The sequence below is a fragment of the Macrobrachium rosenbergii genome, chromosome 55 (genome assembly GCF_040412425.1).
Source record: "Macrobrachium rosenbergii isolate ZJJX-2024 chromosome 55, ASM4041242v1, whole genome shotgun sequence".
NCBI classification, from domain to species: domain Eukaryota; kingdom Metazoa; phylum Arthropoda; class Malacostraca; order Decapoda; family Palaemonidae; genus Macrobrachium; species Macrobrachium rosenbergii.
In genome coordinates this window covers 73,492,129-73,514,500 of record NC_089795.1, presented here as the reverse complement: position 1 = coordinate 73,514,500, position 22,372 = coordinate 73,492,129, and the positions used below count along the sequence as shown (strand labels likewise).

The 22,372-nt window shown below is 40.6% G+C and overlaps 2 protein-coding genes across 8 annotated transcripts in view; one reads left to right on the top strand and one right to left on the bottom strand.

The window, feature by feature from the left end:
• The window catches only part of LOC136835410 (AT-rich interactive domain-containing protein 4B-like), a 71,670-nt gene extending 67,844 nt beyond the window's left edge, over positions 1-3,826 (top strand). Inside the window, 1 exon segment of the mRNA XM_067098905.1 lies at positions 2,934-3,826. Within this exon segment, the coding sequence (XP_066955006.1) occupies positions 2,934-2,959 (26 nt within the window). The 3' untranslated portion in view covers positions 2,960-3,826.
• Positions 3,827-8,537: 4,711 nt separating this feature from the next.
• Positions 8,538-22,372, bottom strand: part of LOC136835412 (U4/U6.U5 small nuclear ribonucleoprotein 27 kDa protein-like) — a 94,270-nt gene continuing 80,435 nt past the window's right edge. For all 7 annotated transcript variants that reach the window (XM_067098907.1, XM_067098908.1, XM_067098909.1 and 4 more), the window contains one exon: positions 8,538-9,634. In XM_067098907.1, coding sequence (XP_066955008.1) covers positions 9,625-9,634 — 10 coding nt within the window. In that variant the 3' untranslated portion in view covers positions 8,538-9,624. The remainder of the gene's footprint in view (positions 9,635-22,372) is intronic.

Below are 22,372 nucleotides of genomic sequence, written 5' to 3'. Positions count from 1 at the left end.
CACAAAAGGTCCTAGTGTCCTTTCATCTGCTCTATTGCAGTGCAGGTACCACGAACAGACATTCAGTAAGAAGTTTAGTACATTCTACAGTGACCAGACATCCCAAGCAAGATGGATGTAATTACAACAATTAGTAGATAAAGTCAAGAATCAGGACAGTTGACCTTGCACCTTGACTTCCTGAAATTAGTTCAACCTCTGATTATAGTCTCTCTTTCCAACCCGACAAAGTTGGCACTGTTCTGTCTGTCTTGACTTACAAGAAGTTTTGGTATCCATTTGCATCTCTGTTCTTCTATCTTCTTTGCAGTCTGCTATGGTCCTGTAGTGCCAATGACAGTATGAAACATCATGTTTCTCCTGTAAAGACTAGACTTTCAGCCCAATACCAACAACTTGTTTGTTAACCGGAGTTGGCCAAGAAAGTGTCCAAATTGTTGTCTTCTCTGAATAGTGTGATGATCAAACAGTGTATCTGCAACTCCCTGGTGGACATCAGTACATTTCGGGCCAGATCTTTCAAGGCCAGGGGAATTGGTCTGTACATTGCATTCAGGATGAACCTGTCAGTTGAGTACTAGTATGGAATGTAATTGTGCAGATCACGTTCATCTCCATTTACCTTGGGATGTTGCCCATAGGTCCTTCTATGTTTTCCTTGGGTCTGTGGTGGATGCTCAACTTAAGTCATATAGTTCTTAGCTCTTGAGGACGGAAGTTTGCATCTCGTAGGTGTGCTGCTGCAAAGAGGAAGGTGTATTAGAGACTGGCCTCCTCTCTTTCTCCTGTCTTCCTTCCTCTTCCAGTGGGCAGAGGAACAATGAGCGATCCATCACGTGCTGGACAGGCGTGCATGCAGGCAATCTATAATCTAGCTCCAATTGGATTATTAGATGCAAATCCTTCCTTCTCACAAGCTACGGGAGAGAGGAACTGACTATGAACAAATAAGTTTGTTATTCTCAGCTCTATAGTCTCCGACACTGTGGGTTCATCCGAACCTTTACAAATCAAGGATATGACATTCCATTAATTCGAAATGCCCAGAAGTCTGGCAGTTGAACCTCTCTTGTTCAATAGATCAGAGGTACGGTCTCCTCCCTTTTCCCCCTGTAGGGGGGTAGTGCTATCAGTGCACCTCATGTGGTGCACTATAGGCATTGCTTAAGGTTCTTTGCGGCGTGCCTTTGGCCCCTACCTGCAACCCCTTTCATTCCTTTTACTGTACCTCCTTTCATATTCTTTTTCTTCCATCTCACTTTCCACCTTCTCCTAACAATAATATTGATTCATAGCACAACTGCAAAGTTTTCCTCCTGTTACACCTTTCAAACCTTTTACTGTTAATTTCTGTTTCAGTGCTGAATGACCTCATAGGTCCCAGTACTTGACCTTTGGCCTAAATTCTATAGTCAATTCAATTCATTTCCTTCTGTTGCTCTTTCATGACCAGGAAGAGAGTACCCAAATGAGCCACACTACCAGTCAGTTCCAGAAATTTACTCAGAATTCCCCCTCCAAGAGTAAGTTTCCCATATGTAAAGACCGATGGTCTGTATTTGTGTAGGAACAAATGACAAATTTTTAAGGTAATTTGTATTTTTCCTCATGTACAAACCTGAGGTCTTTACATAAAGGGCCCACCTCTTAGCACCCCTCATTCTCTTACCTGGGCCAAAAGGTAAACTACGTAGAATTGAATGTGCACTGACTTGGTGGGGAGTGCTTCTGCCCTTCCCATTGGTAGCTATTACCATTAACCACCTTGCAAAAGTTTTATCGGCTGGTTTTCCACCTCGCTGAAAGTTAATCCCATATGTAAAGACCTCAGGTTTGTATGTTAGGAAAAATACAGATTACATTAAAAATTTGTCATTTTCATTTAATTAGCTGACTTCCTTCTTGCATCAAATTTTTTTATACGTTATGCACAATGGAAAGGTTATTAGTTATGGGGGTTTATTAAATATAATCCTCATACTATGAGGATTAGGAAGTATGCAAAGTCCATGAAGTATCGTCATTGATTTTAATTTTTTACTCAAAAGTAAGTGTTTTTAATTTGTGGGTGTTGGGGGCTATTGCTGCTAGTACTTCAGATTTTAGTTTATTGCGAAGGGAACTTTCTTAAGTAGTAAACTGCATGATCTCTTACATTATTTAATTTATAGCTGTGCCTCACCTTAAGGCCTTGGTTGATGCCAGAACGTATTTTAGTAAAACTTGGTTGGTCTGCTGTGGATTTTGAGGTTATCTAGAATGGACTTTGTTATGATTCAGGTTTTATTTCCAAATTTTCATTTTATTTCTCATGTGGGCAGACTTTTGATAGAAGTTTTTAATCACTGTTCTTGTTTGTTTCATCAAACCCCATTAATTTTATTTATGCCTACTTTTGTGTCTTGAATGTTTCCAGATTCATCAGCTACCCTTTGTGTGTCAGACAGAAGATTATAAGTCTCGTTATTCAAACTTATTCCATTTTCAGTTTTCTGTAAAAGAAAAGTATTGAGATGGCTTTGTCTGTCTGGCCTGAGATCTTGAAAGCTGCCAAGGCTAGAGGCATGCCAATTGGTATCAAACATACAAAATTACAGCAGTTTTTATTTTATTTAAGATTAAAGTACCCATGCTCATGTGTCTGGCAGTGCTGTAGGACAGGCCACCACCGGGGCGTGGCTGAAAATTTCATGAGCCGCAGCTCATACAGCATTATATGCTGTACAGAAAACTTGATTGCGCCAAAGAAACTTTGGCACATTTTTTAATTGCTTATACAATCATCAGTTAGAAGCCCCTTTTCACTTTAGTGCTTTCAGAAAGTGATGAGCAAATTACTTATTTTGTGGTAATTTAAAAAATGTATACACTGCTAATTGTATAAATAACATATGGTTGTCAGGTTTACCGATTGATATCTTTCCACCTTTCAGAAGATGCCAAAAGTGAACCAACCTAAGAGGGCTTGACTATGGGTCGTGCTATGTACTCCAGTGAGCTGTGATTTTCTCGGTGTTCTGTACAGTGAATGCTCATTTTATACTAAGTCTAGATCTCATATTATACTTCAAATTGTTGAAGGCTTGTACACAAATATCATGTAAAAAAAATTTAAATGAATTTTATTGAGTCACTCATTATAATGAGGTTATGTACTGTTTACATATTGTATTGTTTTATAGAATTTATGTGCATAAGGTTTTTCCTATGAGGAAGTCTTGTCAACATTAGGATTGTGCCTTGTTAATTGTTCCTTGGTTCTCTAGATTATTATTATAAGGACCAAGACTCCAAAGGCAACTTTTAACCTCTGCAGGTGTAAATACTTAACATTTATTAGCTGGGAGAAGAAAGTCTGTTTTGATTTTTGAAAAAGCAAGTATTAAGGCTTCCTTCATCTTTGGATCAAAGATGATGGTGCCTAAAACTCAAGTTGACATTAATTATCAGTAGGTTTTGATATTTGTTTTTAGATCATGTACAATATGACTATAAATTGTATATAGAAACTAAAACAAAAAAGCAAAAAAAAAAAAATTATGGTAATTTTTTATTGTTATCTTTTATAGTGTTAGGGTACGAGAATAACTTTTTTATATCAAAGGAGTTAATTGAATGCCTTCATATGTTTTTATTGTAATTATTAATATATAATTGTATGAATGGTAAGGTTGAATGATATTTCTTTAAATTGTAAATTATTTATGGAAATTGTAATATTTTTTATACAAGACTTTTTTTTACTGAATCTTCCTTATTGACTAATGAACAGTTTATCTCCTGTGAAGTACAAGAAGTATCTGTAAATAGACATAAACCCAGCAAAGTGTGTTTTGATTTTCCTCCAGCACCATCAAATTGTACTGCATTGGAAATCACCTGATGAGATTTGTAACCTCTTCCAGCCAGGTTAGAAATTGTCTGTGCTTCTGTGTTTGTGCATGTTAGCAAGATGGATTAGGTGTGGCCGAACCGATCATGATGAACAATTGGAAACCTTCGTGGGATGACCTCTACCTGGTAATTAGCCATCATGAATGATTTTTACCGTATGTTGCTGGTAACAGTATTGTATTAGTTTACCAGACAGCTCAAATTAATTTTTGTGTTCTTAGATGCAAATGGTTGTTCGTAACAGATACACAGTCGTACTTAATGTTTTTAATGACTGGTTTGACTTGAAAAGCTGTAGGTTGTTTTAAATGTGCTCTTTGAAAGGAGCATCACATTTCATTAGTGGGCCTTAAAATTTAGTATTCCTTTGTTATGTATCTTTTGTATAAGTGGATATAAATATTATGCATCTTCTTTATTATATATCCTGAAGATTAGCAATATAACGACGACTTTGATAGTGACTGTTAATTATGTAATATTAATTGTATACACTTACATGTAATGTGTATATTTATGCAATAATTTTACATTACAGCTATATATCGTGGGTATTAAAAGTGAATACAATGCATGAAACAAGAAGTGTACATGTAGACACAAGCTTCATGCAAGCTTATGTTGGCCATCATCGTATTTTTTTCAAATTTTTGTAAAAAACTTGAAAGATAACACAATGTATGTAGTTTGAAAGATAACACAATATATATAGTTATGAAGGTTATGTGAATGTAAATAAGTTTAACTTACTACCTGGTCCAAATTCCAGGTCTACATACATCAGCTATGGTGTGTGTTTTTGTTACTCATGTTAATTTTCTTAGTTAAGTATACTTAAGATTAGTGATGCACTATAGGCAAGGGAATTTTCACCATCCTGCTGGCTCCAAGCTACATCCACATTAAACCTTTTACCTTTCTCCGCTCCAGTTCCTTTCTTCACACTTGCCCAACACCTCTTAATTATTAATGCAACTATGGGGATATCTCACAGTTCCAGCTTTACACCTTTGTACTTCATTTCTTCCATTTTCTTTTCTTTATGAATGTGCGTCACTGCCATCACACCAGTGGGACAAGTAAGGCAAGAGGAGGTGGAAGCCTAGGAAGGGTTTGCCAACTTCTTCAAACCCTCTCCCTCAGAAATGACACAAAATCCTTCTGGAACCTCTTTGTGCCTGGCTGCCCCCATACCCCTGGTTTCCTCCCCCTCTGGGAGAGACAAGTCACCCATTAGCAACCCTGTTCATCCCTCATCTGAGGATGAGGAAGCTAAGGAATCATTTTCCTTTGAATACCTTTGTAAACTGTGGACATCTTTGAACATCCCAGGTAGTCCAATGTTTGCTGCTTTTCTATATTTGTTAGAGGAAAAAACCCTGACCAACCAACTATCAATGTCTGTCTCTGTTGTGGTAGTCCAAATGTCTTTTTCCTTCTTACAGGTGATCCAGTGGCTGTGTCAACACACCTGTAGCCGGGAAAGCTGATGTGACTTCTCTTTGCCCTACCTCAACAAACAGTTGGTGTACAAGTCGATAAAGGAATTAGACAAGAGAGCAAAAAGGAAGAAGTGATATTCTTCCTCATCACTGTCTTCCACTTTATCATATTCTTCCTCCTCATCCTCAGACGCTCTTTCTCGTCACAGGAAATTATTATTATTATTTTAGTACATGAAACCTATTCACATGGAACAAGCACACAGGGGCCATCGACTTCAAACTCAAGCTCCCAAATGTTGGTTTTAAACTTCCACTGCACCATAATACAGAGCCTGTGATCTTTCATTGCCCTGGGGGACACACAAACCTGCAACTCTGAGTGGCATGCCATGACACTAACCACTATACCAGCAGAAGTCCAAGGGCCAAAGCAGGCTTCATTCTATTGCATTGCTGCTCCTCTCATCAGTGGAGCAGTAGTGTCAGTTTGCCTTCTGGTAAAAGGCATACCTCAGGTGGGGTTAGTGCTCTGGCAGTTACCCATTTAGAATGGTACTGCTCCCTCACCTTCCCACCATGAGGTCTTGGGTGAATACAGGGTTGTTATTACACAGCCACTTCCATCCCTTCACTAGTTGGGGTTGCCTTGCTCCTTGCAGCTTGGTTGAGCAGAAACATAGCCAGCCTGCTCTCCGCTCCACACTGTCTCTATACTGTTGGCAGGTGAGCAGCAAGCTGGGTTCCCTCATTCTTCATCTTTAGGTATACATAAGTGGGACACTACACCATCTTGCTCACCTAGGTGATTGTAGTATGGGCATCCTTGTTCTAAGGAGAGATTTCATTTTTCCCACCTCTCAGACAGTTCTCCCTGCCTGCCCAGAGAGAAGAGTGGTGTAACCCCTCCTCTTCCCAATCTCCCTACTTGGTTTTGTCCAAATATAGGAGTGGAGGTGCTAACTCTGAACCAAGATGCGGTTAGTTCAATCTGCCTTTTTCATTAAGCGGCTTGGCTGGTGCTGGATGGAAAGAGGTGAGATAGGGCAGAAACCTGTTGTGACTCCCTCTTCTCTGGAAAAGGGGGTAGGTCAGTTCTCTAGGGATCCTTTAGTTCTGAGGGACCTGCTCCTCCAGAATTCCTTCAGGTTGAGTTGGATTGAATTGAATGTAGAATTTAGGCCAAGCACTGAGACCTACTGTATGGGGTCATTCAGCGCTGAAACAGAAATTGACAGTAAAAGGCTTGAAAGGTGTAACAGGAGGAAAACCTTGCAGTTGCACTATGAATCAATTGTTAGGAGAAGGTGGAAAGATGTGTTTTGGCAGAGGTGAATGCCGTAATCTGTAGGTCCAGGAGTTCTCTTGCTACCTGATCTGGCACACCAAGTAAGTAATGAATAGACAAACTTGGCTCTGCAAAGGAGATATTGCGTTCTCCACTTTCTTCCTCAGTGTCCCACGAGAGCAGCCTCTGCCTGTGGTATAGTTAAGTGCTGAGTGCATCTCTCTTGCTTTCCCCTGGGGAGGGTAGACAGTGGTTGAGCTTTGTTGGGAAGACTCTTGGAACTCCCTCTTCATGTGTGGCAACAAGCATTCCCTCAGGGAGGAAAGGCACTTTCTACAAAGCTTCATGCCTGGCATGCAGCAGCAGCCCCAGCTTTAAAAGCCAAAACATAGCTGCAGTCTTCTTCCTCAAGTAAGAAGGGTTTGGAACCTTCCCAGTCCTTCTGTCATTCTTCTTCCCTGGTCAGTCTAACAGAAGCAGGGTGTTGCCCGTCTTACCATTGAGCAGTGTGGCAGCAACAAGGAACAGAACCTTGGAGCTGTGTTGTCCTTCACAATGGATACTTGCCCTTAGCTATCCATGATACAAAATCTGGATCCTGACCTATTCTCTGGATTCATGGAAATATCTGGCCTTGTTGGTAGAGGGGGAAATGATGATGGAGAAGGGTGCTGTTGTAGTGGTAGACCTCTGATCTTCAGGACTGTACAGCAGAATCTTTGTTACCCAAGGCTTTAGAGGGCTGGAGACCAGTCATTTACCTGTGTTATATTTCATTAGAGAGGGCAACTTCATGATCTATACAGAACTTAAGGATTCATTCTTCTGCAGGACAAACATTGTCTGCTAGTCTTTTGCCACAACCCAAGGGTTGTAATCAACGCATAGAAGTCCACCATCATACCCAAGCAGAAGATTAAGTATATGGGCATGCTTCTGGACAATGTATCGGTGAAAGCCTTCCCAGAGGGGCTCACATTTGGACAACTTCAAGGAGGCAATGGTACAGCTCCTGTCGTGGTAGGAACAACTTGCTTGACAGTGGAAAGTAGTCCTGGGTCATCTGTAGTCACACGCAGAATCAACTAGATCTCTTCAGTAACAAATGAAGCAGAATTGATCTTCTCGGGCCCCACCCACCAATCTTGTCCCTTGAGTTGAGAGGGGAGGGAAAATCTTGCTTTGGTGATTGGATGGCATAAATCTCTGATGTAAAACTTCTCTTGAGCTCCCCTCCTCCAGAGATGTTCTTGTTTTCAGATGCATCAGAGAGGGAGGATGGGGTGCACACCTGATAGTTTGTTCAGTTGTGTGGTCTCAGAATTTTATACATCTGCACATCAGTGTTGAAATCGCAAGCAGCTTACCTGACGTAGGCATTCCAGAACAGCTTACAAGGAAACTCAGTAGTGGTGTTGAGGGAACGACATGACTAGCTGCTTGCTTCAGCGAACAAAGCATGCTTTCCCCGACCAGTCAGTGTTGCAGAAGCATGAGTGGGTGGTTCTTGAAGCCATTGAGATGAGGGTCAGGTAATGGGGACAGATTGGTCCCTACACCAGAGTAGCAGGGAAGTTGTTTGATCTATGGGTATCAACCATAACTGATGTTTGCAACCAGATGAAACAAGAAGTTTCCTGTCTTCTGTGCCCATGGGTAGCAAAGAAGGATGTGTTCTACCATTCCTGGGACATTCTGGACATACCTGTACGGAGAAGGATTCATGTGGCTCTACAGACTTCTCAGCTGTTGTACTGAATATGTCTTCATTACTAAATATAGATATTGTGTTCAATTCATGTGCCTTTCATTGGTAAGGAAGGACTTGTATATTATGAACCAACTTAAGCGGTTGACTGAGAGACCTGGACTTTACTAATATAAAATTTGGGGATAACTATGAAAGCATAAAATTCTTATTTTACTTTATTGTAAGATATCCTTATTCACTACTACAGTCATACAAAAACTGGTTTCAAGCTCCAGAAGTAATTTAAACTCTTAAGAAAAATACATTTACTGAAAATATGACCCTCTAGCTTTGAGACTGAACATTTAATGCTTGAATAATGGATAAAATAAAATGAGACAACATTTAATTCTTGAATAGTGAAAATCAAATAAAATACATGTCTTTTTTAAAGAAAAGTACAATGTATTCCTTGTATAAAACTACTGAATTAAAAACATACCCTCATTAATGTGCGCACAACATAGTATGCATGAATACCCTTTAGTGATCAGAATAAATGGCTAGCCAGGAATATTTCGTATTTTTCAGGGTTGCCAGATATAACCACTTAGAATTAACTTGGCATTTTAGCCCTACTGCATTTTGTTGAATAAAATACTTGCATCAATCTTTACTAAAATTTCCTATCATAAATACATTACTATTTTGTGCCATTAGAAATAATGGTAAAAGATGCCAATGTCCTGTTAATGATATGATGTACTTTCCACAGGACTAAAAAGAAATGAACTCCATACAACACAGGGTCCACTGATAGATAAAACCCAGACTGCAGTTCACATTCATAGATCACATTTCGTGTTTTGTAACCAGAGTGATATTTATAAAGATCTAATATGTAAGTAGTAAGTAAATGTTTGATATATTTAATGATTTATGAACATAAAAGGAAACCAAGGAAAGCTTACAAAAACAAACTTGAATTATCCTGTATTAATTTTCCCGTAGTCATAAAGCAAAAAGCAAACCTGGGTAAACATCAAAATAACATGACAAATTTAAACATGTCAGTGTTTGAATAACTACAAGAACAATATCAGGATTCTCAACCTTAATTATAATAAATATACTATTATGCCTAGCAAATGATTCAAAATACTTTAATACCTCAATATCATACTCAAGTAGAGTAGTAGGATTACAAAACACTCATGACTGGAGCTGCATTATAGAACATGTAATTCAAACTAGGCACCTGGCAATCCTGAATAATTACCTTTTCAGAAACAAAAAATTTTCCAATCTTCTTAGTAGTACCTGAAAAAAAAAAAAAAAAAATTTATAATCTGAGATCATCTATACACTAACCAATCAAATTATCATGCTGCAATGAAGTTTTAAATAACAAATACACCTGAATGTAACAAAGCAGTAAAATAGCCCAAGTCTCAAAATCTAGACAAAACAATTATGAGCTCACACAAAAATGCAAATTAGTTGTTGATGTGAACTTTCATTTACAAATTAAAATAAACAATTGACATTGCTGGATTACTTCACTTCTAACTGCAATAATCCAAATACAATCCAAATAAAGGAAGCATACTGTTATTTAAGAGTATTCATTCTGAATTATAGCTTTCCCACCATTTGTTGGAAAAAACATACCGAACATAGCCTAGCCTACACAAGGGTATTTGGTATTATCTATACATATAAGGTAGTCTAGCCTACACTATAAAGAATTAGCTTAGCCTACACTATGGTATATCGTATACATATATGGTAGCCAAGCCTACATTTTATTGTACTCTATATTCACATAATATTGTATTATACAAACATCTTCAAAACAAATATACATCTTTTCCATGGATCTTTTAAAAAGTTATGCTTTACTTCACTGTAGCCAATAATATGTATGTATTCTCATATTGCTTTTGTATTATAAACTGCAATCATAGCGATCAATGTTTTGGTTTGGAAATCGATTACGCCGTAAGTTTATTTCGTGTAATTGAATCTCTAGATAGTTTATTTATATGGGACAAGGTTATTTTTCATTATAAGAAGTGTTTTTAAGTCGAAATATAATTTAAATACATCTTGTGAAATTAATTTAGCTATTTTTTTCATTAATAGGCTGTTGGGGGCATGTTTGTTTTATGTAAAAAAAAAATCAAGATTCCGTTCGCTATTTAAACTTTATTTCATCATAATACGAGCTTTATGTATTTATCTTTTACCAGCGTGAAAACAGCAGTAATGTGTGTTCTCTCATGCCCAGTGGTTTTGATTAAAATACTTTTCTCTCCAATGTTATTTACGGTTGAGTTTCATCCATGTTGGTGATGCCCGATAATTTATAGTCACAGCAGCTTGAACATTGTTTTCTCAACTTTAGCTACAATTTGCAGCTTAAATTTAGCAGTGTATTTCCTTGCCAATCTTTTCTCCATAGAAAATGTGGGTATAATGTAAAAATATATCAGTCCTATTCTACTCAACGTCATTTGTAACATAACCAAGGTAATTGTTTATTACAGTACGATGGTTGAAATACAAGCAAAACAGCAGTTGTTATCAGATTCGGTTATTAGCAAAACAGCAGTTTCTCATTCGGTTGTTTATGGCTGTACGCATTTACACAAGAATATAGCGTTACTAACAATACTTTTATCATTCTCTTTTACTTTTTTAACTAGAAAACAGAATAAAGAGAATTGGTCTTTCTTGCTGCCTGTGCCCGCACGAAATTTAAAAATATTTTCTAAATATTGTCATATCTGTATTAATTGCTAACCCCATCGCAAAATCGAATCATAACTCAAGCACTACCTGTATTGTGTTTAATATTAGAAGTACTATAGGTTTACATTTTTGGCATCATTTTACTCCAGATTTTCTGTATTTCATTTGTAAAGAATAGATTAGGTTATATTTGTGGTTTTAATGAACAAAAATACTTCCATTGAAGTGATACAGGCTAACGTAAATAAACCACTTCATTCTGTTCTTTTAGTAAAACCCACCTAATCCTTGAAAGTTACTATAAAAATGAAAATATTATGCATAAGGAAGTTGCTGAGAGATCTGGTGTACTGTGAATGCACAAGATCCATGACTTGAGGGAGAACTGTCTTCCCTGTAAAGGGATAATCCAAGTAGATGTCTAGTTTTTGAAAGTACCTTTGTCTAATAAAAGGATTTTGACAAAGGAAAAATCTATTTCTGGGGAGGGGCCCGTGTCACCCGGTGAAATAATCCATTCAGCACTTATTTCTAGGTAATTCCGTTGCTAGATACCAGAGAAAAGCTAAATGTAAAAGCTGGGGTTACTACCCCAGAGCGAGCTCAAGAAATGGAGTCGTATATGGTAAAAGGTGAGATAATGAGACTGTCACAATCACGGGACCCTGCCTATAAAGATTCCCAATGTCAAAAGTCCCAGCGAGAGAGAGTGCCCGATACAAAGCCCATGCACTACTATGCGGACTGTACACACAAGGCAACACTAGTCGCATTCCATTTTAGCATGCGATTTAGTTCACACGTAATTCGTTGTGTGATCCTTATTTTGTGCTCTATTTGGCATTTTTATGGCATTCTTACCAGGTTCTTCTTCAACAACGAGTACCAGTGTTTATTGTTTTTTAGCGATTGAGGCTCCTTATTTTCCTTTAGTTTAATAATTAAAGGGATTTATAACGCCGTCTCGATCTCCTCTCACGGCGTCTGGGTTGTACGTTTGTTTTGTTTTATTTATTAGTATCCTTTTTGTTTAGATATTTTCCCAGTTAATGATTCCTAACTTTAGTGGGTTTGATTAATTTTATGTTTGTTCTGTGCCCTTTACTCTGAAAAGTGCTGTTTAGCGTTTGGGCTACGAGCTACCCCCTCGGGCCCATTCGCTTTTATCATGGCTTCATTCGGGTAGTGATGTTTGGCGTTTGGGCTACTGAGCTACCCCTCGGCCCATTCGCTTTTATCATGGCTTCATTACGGGAAGTGCTGTTTAGCGTTTAGAGCTGAAGCTACCCCCGCCCATTAAGCTTTTATCATGTCTTCATTACGGAAGTGATGTTTAGCGTTTAGGCTCGAGCTACCCCTAGGCCCATTCGCCATTATCATGGCTTCATTATGCCTTAATTTTGTCCCACACTTCTCTTAGCCTTTGAGAACTTTTTCATTGAAACTATTACGGTTTTTACTTTGTTTTTATAATTTTTGTTTATTTTGTAATTTTGTGTTCCCTTCCTGGTCAAGTGCTGTCTTGCTGTTTTACGCTACGTGGTTCCCCCTCGGGCCTATTAAACTATTATTTTGGCTTTATTTTGCCTTATTTTGACACTCACTTCTCTAAGCATTAGAACATGATTTTCATTGGTACATTTAAGTTTTGACCTTGTGCTCAGATGCTTTTGAATTTTGTTAATTATTTTGAGTACTTTCATTTAACTGGAGTCGACCATTTCCCTTCAACGTTCATGTCGTGTTGGGCCCTGCCTATCCTCTACATGTACCTTATAGAAAATTTTGTTTTATTATGCATTATTTGAGTTATTAGTTTAGCCTTTACCCCTCTCCTAGGCTTCCTTCCTTTGCATCGCCTCAGTTAGGTTAGCCTAGGTTGGCTTTATAGTTGCTTTCCCCTTCGGGAAAAAATCGTTAAAGGGAGGGGCGATCTCGATCTGTACATATGAGTTTCATGTTTGTGATCTCGTTCTGTACATATGTGTTTTATGTCTGGTGCTTCCCTTTGTTTGGTTTTTGCTTGGATATATTGCCTACGTCACCCTCTCCTGTTTCGGCTTTTCACTTAGGCTAATGTTCCTAATAAGTTAAGCTGGAATAGCGAGGTTTACCTGCGTAGCCTATCCTAGTTCAATCCTTCTTTGGGTTGCTTACCAATGGTGACCGGGAGTGCTCTTCCCACTCCTGTTCACACTCCTTTTACCGACTATATATATATTATTTTGTGGTTTCGAGAATCCCCTTCTCCCCCTTTTATCCTTTGCTGTCTCTCTCCCCTTGGTTCGTTTTCAAGGTTTGTTAACTTTCCAAGGCTTGAGAGCAATTTATCATATTTTGTGCTGTAGCCTACATCCCCTCCTCTGCATTGATTGGTTGTCCCTCGGTGTGTCTGACCTTGCTCCCGGTTGGCACTCCACCTGGACCTGGAGGTGACCGGGTGCCCTCCCCACTCCTGTTCACACTCCTTTTGCCTTTCTTTGCTCTCCTGGCCGTGAAAGTTTTTGCCCTTCCTCTCCTTTTCTCTCGCTCTTGTGGGTGCAGCACAGCTCACACATAGCGGGGATCTATGAGATCTCTAGGCGCCCGAGTGCTGTCCCACCTGGTCGCTACTTTGGGTTACCAACCTCCTGGCATATCCTTCCCCCTTCCTTTTCGTCGACTGTTTCCCTTAGTGGTGCTTCCCACAGGTTCTGCACCTCACTGTTGGGATCTCATACGGGGCCAGTTAGCGTTTTCCACTAACTGTCTTCTGTTTTATTTACTTTCGGCGTTTCCCCTCCATTTTGCTACTACCTGTTCGGTGTTTACCGTTATCTTGTTGGCGCTCTCCTTGCTTACTGCTCCGGCAATTTTAGTGTTTAGCGGTGGCGTTTATTCCACCCACCGCTATCACTTCGTTCAGGATATCCTCCTCCGGGTTTTCCTCTTTTGGCTCTGAGTGCGCCCACTTCCGAACAGTTCATAACCTTCCACTATATTTATATCCGTCACATATTGTTAAAACATGGTCGCTCGGAATGTTCCGTTGACTCTGTTTTTATGTCTATGAGTTTTGTCCTGTTAGCCCGGTTTTCTCTCTGGTTTTCTCCGGGGTTTCCTGGTCTGACTAGGCTGGAAGTCGCTGCTACGATACTCTGCTCGGCATCCGTTCCAGCATGCCCACTTCTCATCGTTTTCAGCTGGTTTTGTCGAGTGCAGGAATGCCCCATCCTGCAACAAGCCAGCGATCCGCGGAGTTCTATAGTTCCCATTCCGGTGCGCGGTCTGTTTTGGAGAATTTATAGTTTGTACGGAAGGTTGTGAAATGCGCTATGCTCTCCCGAGCAGACTTCTTGATGAACCGTGAGGTTTATATACACCTGTCGGTTTCGTCTCCGCCAAACTCCGCCCCATGTGGCTTATTCTTGGCTCGGAAGGTTGTAAATGCGCTATGCTCTCTCCGAGCAGGCTACTTGATGAATCCGTAGGTTTTATTTACATCAGTCGGTTTTATCTCCGCCAAACGCCACCTCATATGGCTTATTATTAGTCGTTTGGTACCCGGCAGGTTGCGTTATGCGCTATGCTCTCTCGAGCAGGCTACCTGATGAATCCAGGTTTCATATACACCTGTCGGTTTTACCTCCGTCAAGCTCCGCCTCATGTGGCTTATTAATAGTCGCTCTTTTGGTGTTTGGGCTCTCTCTGGGTGAGATTCTCGGTGGATCGGTAGGTTTCACATGCCTGCGATTTCCCTCCGCCAAACTCCGTCTCCGGGCAAGATTCTCGATAAATCGGTAGGTTTCATATACACCTATAGGTTTTCCTTCGCCAAACTCCGTCTCCTTATGACTTATTAATAGTTGCTCCTCGGTGTTTGGGGTCCTAATTTTCCCCCTCCTGGAGGCGGCCGCCGTCTCGTAACTCTGCTGTTTACGGAGAGTTTTCTGAAGACGTTGCGGCCTTCTGTCGTTCTCGAACCTGTGAACATCGTCCCGGAGGCGATAAGTAGGTGCGAGAATAAGTGAGCAAACCTTTTCCTGCTTAGCTCGGAATTAGGTGAGGCAAACTTTTCCTTTAGGGATTCGTTAGCTCCTCATCCCTTTTAGACGGTTCCTGGTCTACCCGTCCCTACAGGTGAAATCAGTCTAAAAGACCCTTTTTAAACCAAGAAGACCGGCTCCGGGGCCCCTCGAGGGCGTCTCGGATCTCTAATCCGGTGCCGTCTCACGAGTTTTGGCCTCGTCTTCTGGAAAGGACACGGCCCAAGCAAAGAAAGGCGGTTACCCCCTCCTTCCTTTGTTGAAGACTCTTTTATGGGTCTCATTATAAGGAGTCTGATTTGAGAGTCATTGTCAACCTATCAAACTATCTATCTACCTCATGGCCCCATGCCTTCCCCTTTCCAGGAGCTTAAATCCCAAAGAGATTAATCTCAAGACTCATTGTCAATGGATCACCTGTAAATCCTGCTCCGTTCGAATTCTATCGTTCGGACACCTCCACCTCTTTTCCCCTCCGGTCTGGGGAACCTTTGGCGCCCTAACCCTTTATGCTTCCCAGCATGAAGGCACCCTCCTATCGGGTGTGGGCACACGGAGGTTGGTGGAATTGCATTTTCTTCCCTTCGGCCTGGTATCCCCCCTTATCCAGGTTTTACCAGACTGTCAGAAGGAGCATGGTATCTATCTGGCAGGATCCCTAAGAGAGCCCTCATCTTCCCTAGGGGCTGGGCATCGTCTCCGTTGAGAACTCTAACAGAGTGGCAGGCGGAGAATTCCAAGTTCACGCCAGCTATGGGGTCTTACCGTGTTCTCTTTGAGAGCCCTGCTTCCTACCCTTGTGCTCGAATGTAGCCCCTCTTATCAACAGGTTTGTTTGAAAATAAACCGCCGACGCATTTCGGGAGACAGATATCACCGATCGTTCACAATGAATCTTCTAACCCCCGACTCGCTTCCCTAATTTATTCAGCGTACAGCTCCTAAGCTTCGGAGTCAATTCCGGAAGCTGAAACAGGATGTGTCAGGCTTGCCAGGCCCTGGAATTCTGACTTTAACAGAAACAATGTCTGTGGTATATAATGGCGGTTCGTTGTTTGGTCTGATAAATCTCTCTTGTCAGGTTTCTGCAGGTCCGCTTTATTTCATCAGTCGGTTGGACAGCTGAAAACACTTTTTTCGCCAGCCACGTTCCGCCAGGCGAAAAATCTGATGAACAGTTTCACCTGGAGAATTAATCTTTTCCCCAGGTGGGCGTTGTTCTGTCGATCGGGGCTACTAATGTTAATCAGAGCCTCCGTTCTCGTGGGTGTCTACCTACGAAAGGAAACAATCTGTTCTTGCCGGGCCCTATCCCAAGTCCGCAAGAAGTTCATGTAGTTCAAAGCGCCCCTGCTCAGGCGGTGGTGCAGGCTCTTCAGGTTCCTGCCCCTGGACAGCCGTCAGCCTCTCACTCCCAGCCTCCACCTCAATGTGTGCGGGTTCAGCCAACACATCAGCCTTACCAACACCCCGTGTGTCTCTGCCTCCCCATGTGCCTCCGGAGTTTTCTTTGCTTCATCACGAAAAACCCAAGGAAAGAATTTTCACTAGACATTCTGCCAGAGGCTCTGACCCTCGGGGTTATCATAGGAGCAGGAAGCATCCTGCTCCTCTCCGAGAAATTAGGAAGGCATCGCTTCAGGGGAGACAATCAAGCCTCCTCCTGTAGTATTTCTCATATGGGTGGGAGGCTACCATTTTTAGGGCCACTGGAACTTCAGTCCCTGGGCCCAGAGTATAGTTATCAAGGCCCGGTGGAGCTGAACTGTTTGTCCCCTCCCCAAATCAGGTTCAGTCAGCTTCCCAGAGTTCTGGAGGACTTTGTGAATGGCCTGTCAGGCTTTTCAGTCTGCCAAGGAAGTTCCCTTCCACTGGAAAATTTTTCCGGGCGTGTCCATTTATTTTCCTCATTCAATGTGCAAGTCTCGGTTGCTTTCAGTCTTGTGGGTTCGGATCCTACTGCTCCGTGGAGCCGTAACCACCTCTATAGACCTTTCCGGCGCTTCCTTTCACATCTTGGTTTGCAGAAGGCTCTATCCCTTCTTGGGATTCAGATTCGGGAGCAGGCGTACCCCTTCAGGTTCATGCCCTTCTCAATGCAGCCCCAGAGTCTTTGCCAGTTTGAACAGTACCGTAGTTCAACAGCTCCGGTATTAGAAGGTTATGCTAGCCGCATATCTAGTTGCCTGGCTCATTTGGGCACCCAGCGTCGGGAATTGCCTAAGGTGCGGTCATTATAATCGGTTTTCTAGAGTCTCTGGGCTTCTAAGTACACAGGAAGAATCCCACCTGATTCGGAGGGTAGCCTTCAGTAGTTGTGAATCCAGTGGAGCGGAAAGAGATATAGCAAGGGCGACCTAACATTTCATCAACACAAGCATACCTCTCGCGTGCCCAAGAAAGGTCTTGGGCTCTCTCCAGTTTGCTTCAGTGTGGTTCTCCTTCTGAAGTCAAAGCTGGGTTTATAACAGGGTATGGCGGAGTCGGGACGTGTCTCCCTGATTCCTCCTGTTTGAATAGTGGCCTCGGCCTTGCACAACTGTCAAGTGCTTATCGAAGTCAGTTCCTCTCCAGCTTTAGCCTCCGGCCTCAGTATTCCACACCGTCACCTCTCTGGGCGGGTGGGGTGGATTTTGGCCCCATGAAGTACATGGAAATTAGTCGGTCATGTTCCGGCAGTTCCATATCAACGCTTTGGAGGGCTGTGGCAGTCTTCTGTCCTTGGGAAACTTCTTCCTCCCAAGAGGTTTCATTTAGGCTGGTTCTGAACAAAACAGCAATAGTGCGCTGTGTAAACAGGTGGGTTCGAACTCGAGTTGCTTCATTCAGGTTATGGTTCATTCTTCTCCATAACCAACAGACACAAGTGCCTCTGTCTACCACCCTTCTCGTAGGGGTCCAAAAGGTCACTACTTTTTCCCTATCCAGGGCCTCCCCTGGTGTCGGAATAGTCCTTAGGCCCAGTGTCATTCAGGTAGTCTTGTGACCTTTTCCTGGACCTGGAAGTAGGTCTGTTTGCAACAATTCAGCCACAAACTATCAAGCTGTCACGACTGGTATAAACTCAGCCTCGTCAGCCCCCAAAGTTCTGATGCCCTGGCTTTGTGGTCTTTGTGAATCTTACAGTTTAGGAGAAACTGGATCTTGGTCCTGTTACTGTTTTCCTAAAATCAGTCAAGGGATCCTACTCTACTGCAGTATGGTTCTGCAGTTAAGTAACTAGCACTCTTCACATAGTTTTCAAGCTACAGTAATGATGGGGCCGCATTGGCCCCAAAGGAAAATGTTTTGTTGGAACCAGACTCACAGGCTCTTAACTTTCATCCCTAAGGTCTGTGTTCGTCTGAGACCAGTATTCCGTCCACATTCGGTTTCCTGGTCTTTGAGTAATGTATCGAAGCTAGCTTCGGTAACCAACAATCATCTTCTTACCTTTCCTTGTTGGAGAAGACCCAAAATTTTTAATCAGCTTAGCTTCTAGTGTTAGTTTTCCTGTACTGTCTGCCCTGTCTAAGCGGAACCAATCATTTTGGTTTCCCCTCATCAGGAGTAGTGTTAGAATTCCTCACCTAACTTTCTATCTACAGTTGAAGGTCCTCATTTTGGTGGTCACCTTGGAAAAGTACTCCCCTTTTACAAGGTCTGTTTCTGTACCCAGTTTTCTCCTTACAGGCTTTTAGACAGGACCTGCACAATTTTGTCAGATCTCTTTTTAAAAAAAAAAAAAGGGGATACTATCATTGTGTCTGCTATTAGGCAGAAAGTATTTTCTTAATAAGCCTATTCAGGTTCAATTCTAAAGCTCATGATCTTAGACAGTGACCACTTACATTATTTTCATTACATGAATTTAGAGGACCTTACTAATGTTCAGGGTAGAATTCTCCTAGTTTTCAACGTCTCTATTTAAGTCTTTAATAGCATAAGAATGATGTTTATTTCTCTGTTATTATTTCACTGGCTGACACGGGACTCGATCCAGAAAAAGGATTTTGACAAAGGAAAAATCTATTTCTGGGAGGGCGGCGATGTCTGATGACCCACCTGTTTTCATTCTCTCCCTCCCATGGTAAACATCATTCTAGTGGGGTGGGTGCTAACATGGAATGCGAGTAGTGTTGCCTTGTGTAGTGCTGAATGGATTATTTCACCGGCTGACACGGGACCCCGATCCAGAAATTCTTTTAAAGCTTTCAGAGAATCCAGGCTCATTCATCTTAAGAAATGAAACTTGATCTTGAGAATGACAATAGATAAATGCTGTTCTCGCTGCTTTCATAAAGCACCCCTTTTCATTTAAGTTTAGGATATTACCATAAGGGTTTTCCTGTGGGTTGGGTTTTGGATTACCAGGCACAGGATATTGGTTAATCACAGTAACAATATCTACGTTGACTTTCCTTACAACTCCCAAAAGGCTGATTTCCAGTTAGATAATATGGTAATTCATGTTAATTCTTTACAGGCTACTTACTATTCATTCCTGGCCACCATGGATACTTGGATAATTTAATCCCTTTTTAAACCCTAACATTCACGTACTAAGTACACTGTGTGTGTGTGTGTGTGTGTGTGTGTGTGTGTGTGTGTGTGTGTGTGTGTGTGTGTGTGTGTGTGTGTGTGTGTGTGTGTGTGTGTGTGTGTGTGTGTGTGTGTGTGTGTGTGTGTGTGTGTGTGTGTGTGTGTGTGTGTGTGTGTGTGTGTGTGTTTTTTTTCCGTTCTAGGGTGTGATGATAACCTAAAATCAGCAATTTCCAGCGCTTTTTCAGCGATTTTCGGGCTTATCTGCAACGAAAAGTGCCGATTTTTGGTTATCGGTGCCTCTGTTAGGTATGTATTGGCGCCAATACCCAATTATCGGCGCTAGACAAGTACCATAAAACCGGATCACCATTAACTGAACCCGCCGTTTACCAGGGACTGCCTGTATAGAGCATTTTTATTATTCTGGGACTGTATTTTTGCTTTTTCCTAACATTTCAATGTGACTTTTGGCCATTATTAATTTTTTATCTCAAGAAAATATACTCTTCATATAAACCTATCAAAAGTACAAACCATAGCTGCACTGTTCCTAGATATGCCCACTCAAGTCTTCCATGAGAAAAAACATAAGATCTATGACTACCTACCCATGCATGAGCATCTATTAGTTGAAACTATCCAGCTCACTCAACAGTAAACATAAGAATGAAGGGAAAGGAGGTGGGCACTGTAATATATTACTGACAGGATCTTACGCAAAGTATGTTTACTAGTTATAAATACTAGATTTGTTCCTAGCAAACCCAATTATCATATAGAGCCTGAACAGCAATTTAAGCAGGATGTTTAGCTGTTGAAGTGTCCCAGCCTTTGCAAGGCCCTAAGGATACTGAGAAGCACTAGGGGAGAGTTGGTCATAAACCAATTGTGTAGCATTCTCATGGGGTACTGTGAGTAGTTAGTTAGTTATAAATGATTTGTTTAACCAGACCTCTGAACTCTTTTAGGGTTCTTCTCGGGCTGGGAAAAGAATGGGTAACTGAACACCTAGAGAATGAGATACTTTTTATGTAAAAAGCAGTCTAGATATAGTAAATAAATGTGGGGGTGAAGGTTGAGGCTGCAGAAAATGTTTTAACCCACTACCAGGTCCTAAGGCTGGGTCTTTGTACATTAACCCTTTCATATCTGTATAGTTATCACATCACTGAGGGTACATGAGCCCCGATGTGTCTGGGACCGCTCGACAGTGCGAAAAAATAATTTCGAAAATTCAGCAAAAATAGAAATTTTATGCCAACAACGTTCATTTTGCTGTCCTTTTTTTCTAAATGTTTATATTTTATGGTGGAATAGTCAGAATAAGAGTCCCAGCCCTCTAAATACGAAAAAATGTGAGTTATTTAACGAAAAAAAAAATTCTTTACTTATTTTTATATTTTCGTTCGTAACCCAAAAACTATGAAAGTCAGGCAATGAATTATTTTTATGAAAACCAATAAAATTCCTAAATATTGACATATAAAACAATGGAAAACAATAAGTCCAGTTGGTGAAAAAATTGATAGAAAAGATGGTGAGAAACAGAGCGCTCTGCCCCGCCTATGGTGAGAATTATCACTAGAAAATATTTTTGTTGAAGAGCCCTATCTCGGTTATTTTTCATAGAAATTACTTTGTAAATATACTGAAAAAGTAGAGAAAAGTTGAAGAATAAAGGAAAGTCAAGAAAAATGGCTTTATTAACGGCAACAGTTTCATTTTGATATTATAATTTGATTGAAACAAAAAAAGTTACCGTTGTCAACATTATTGTTAAGTAGCTCAAAAACTATAACAGTTAAATGAATGAATTATTTTTTTATGAAAATAATAAAATTCCCTAAATATTGACATATAAAACAATGGAAACGAATAAGTCCAGTTGGTGAAAAAATTGATAGAAAAGAGGGGTGAGAAACAGAGCGCTCTGCCCGGCCTATGGTGAGAATTATCGCTAGAAAAATTTTTTTTTGAAGAGCCCTATCTCGGTTATTTTCATAGAAATCACTTTGTAAATATACGAAAAAGTAGAGGGAAAGTTGAAGAATAAATGGAAAGTCAAAGAAAAAAATGGCTTGATAACGACAACAGTTTCATTTTTGACGTTATAAATTGATCGAAGCGAAAAAAAAAGTTACCGTTGTCAACATTATTGTTTAAGTAGCTCAAAAAACTATAACAGTTAGGAGAATGAATTATTTTTTTATGAGAAAGCCAAGAAAATTCTCTAAATATCGACATATAAAACAATTAAAAGCGAGTAAGTCCAGTTGGTGAAAAATTGATAGAAAAGTGGGTAGAAACAGAGCAAGCTGCCAGCACTGCGGTGAGAATTATAAACTTGACATTTTTTTGAAGAGCCCTACCTCGGATTTTTCATAGAAATTACTTTGTAAATATACAAAAATGTAGAAGAAAGGTTGAGGAATAAAGTGAGAGTCAAGAAAAATGGCTTTGGTAAGAGCAACAGTTTCATTTTGACTTTATAAGCTGTTGAAAGCAAAAAAAAAGTTACCGTTGTCAACATTATCGTTAGTAGCTCAAAAGCTATAACAGTTAGGTGAATGAATTATTTTTTTATGAGAAAGCCAACAAAATTCTCTAAATATCGATATATATGATAATGAAAAATGAGATTCAGAGCCCTACCTAAAATCCAGACGTCTCTTATGTGATGCACTAACGAATTTCGCTAGTTTTACCGTAAAAACTTTGCGAAAGCATGTTGGAAACTGTTCTCGATTGGCGTCGC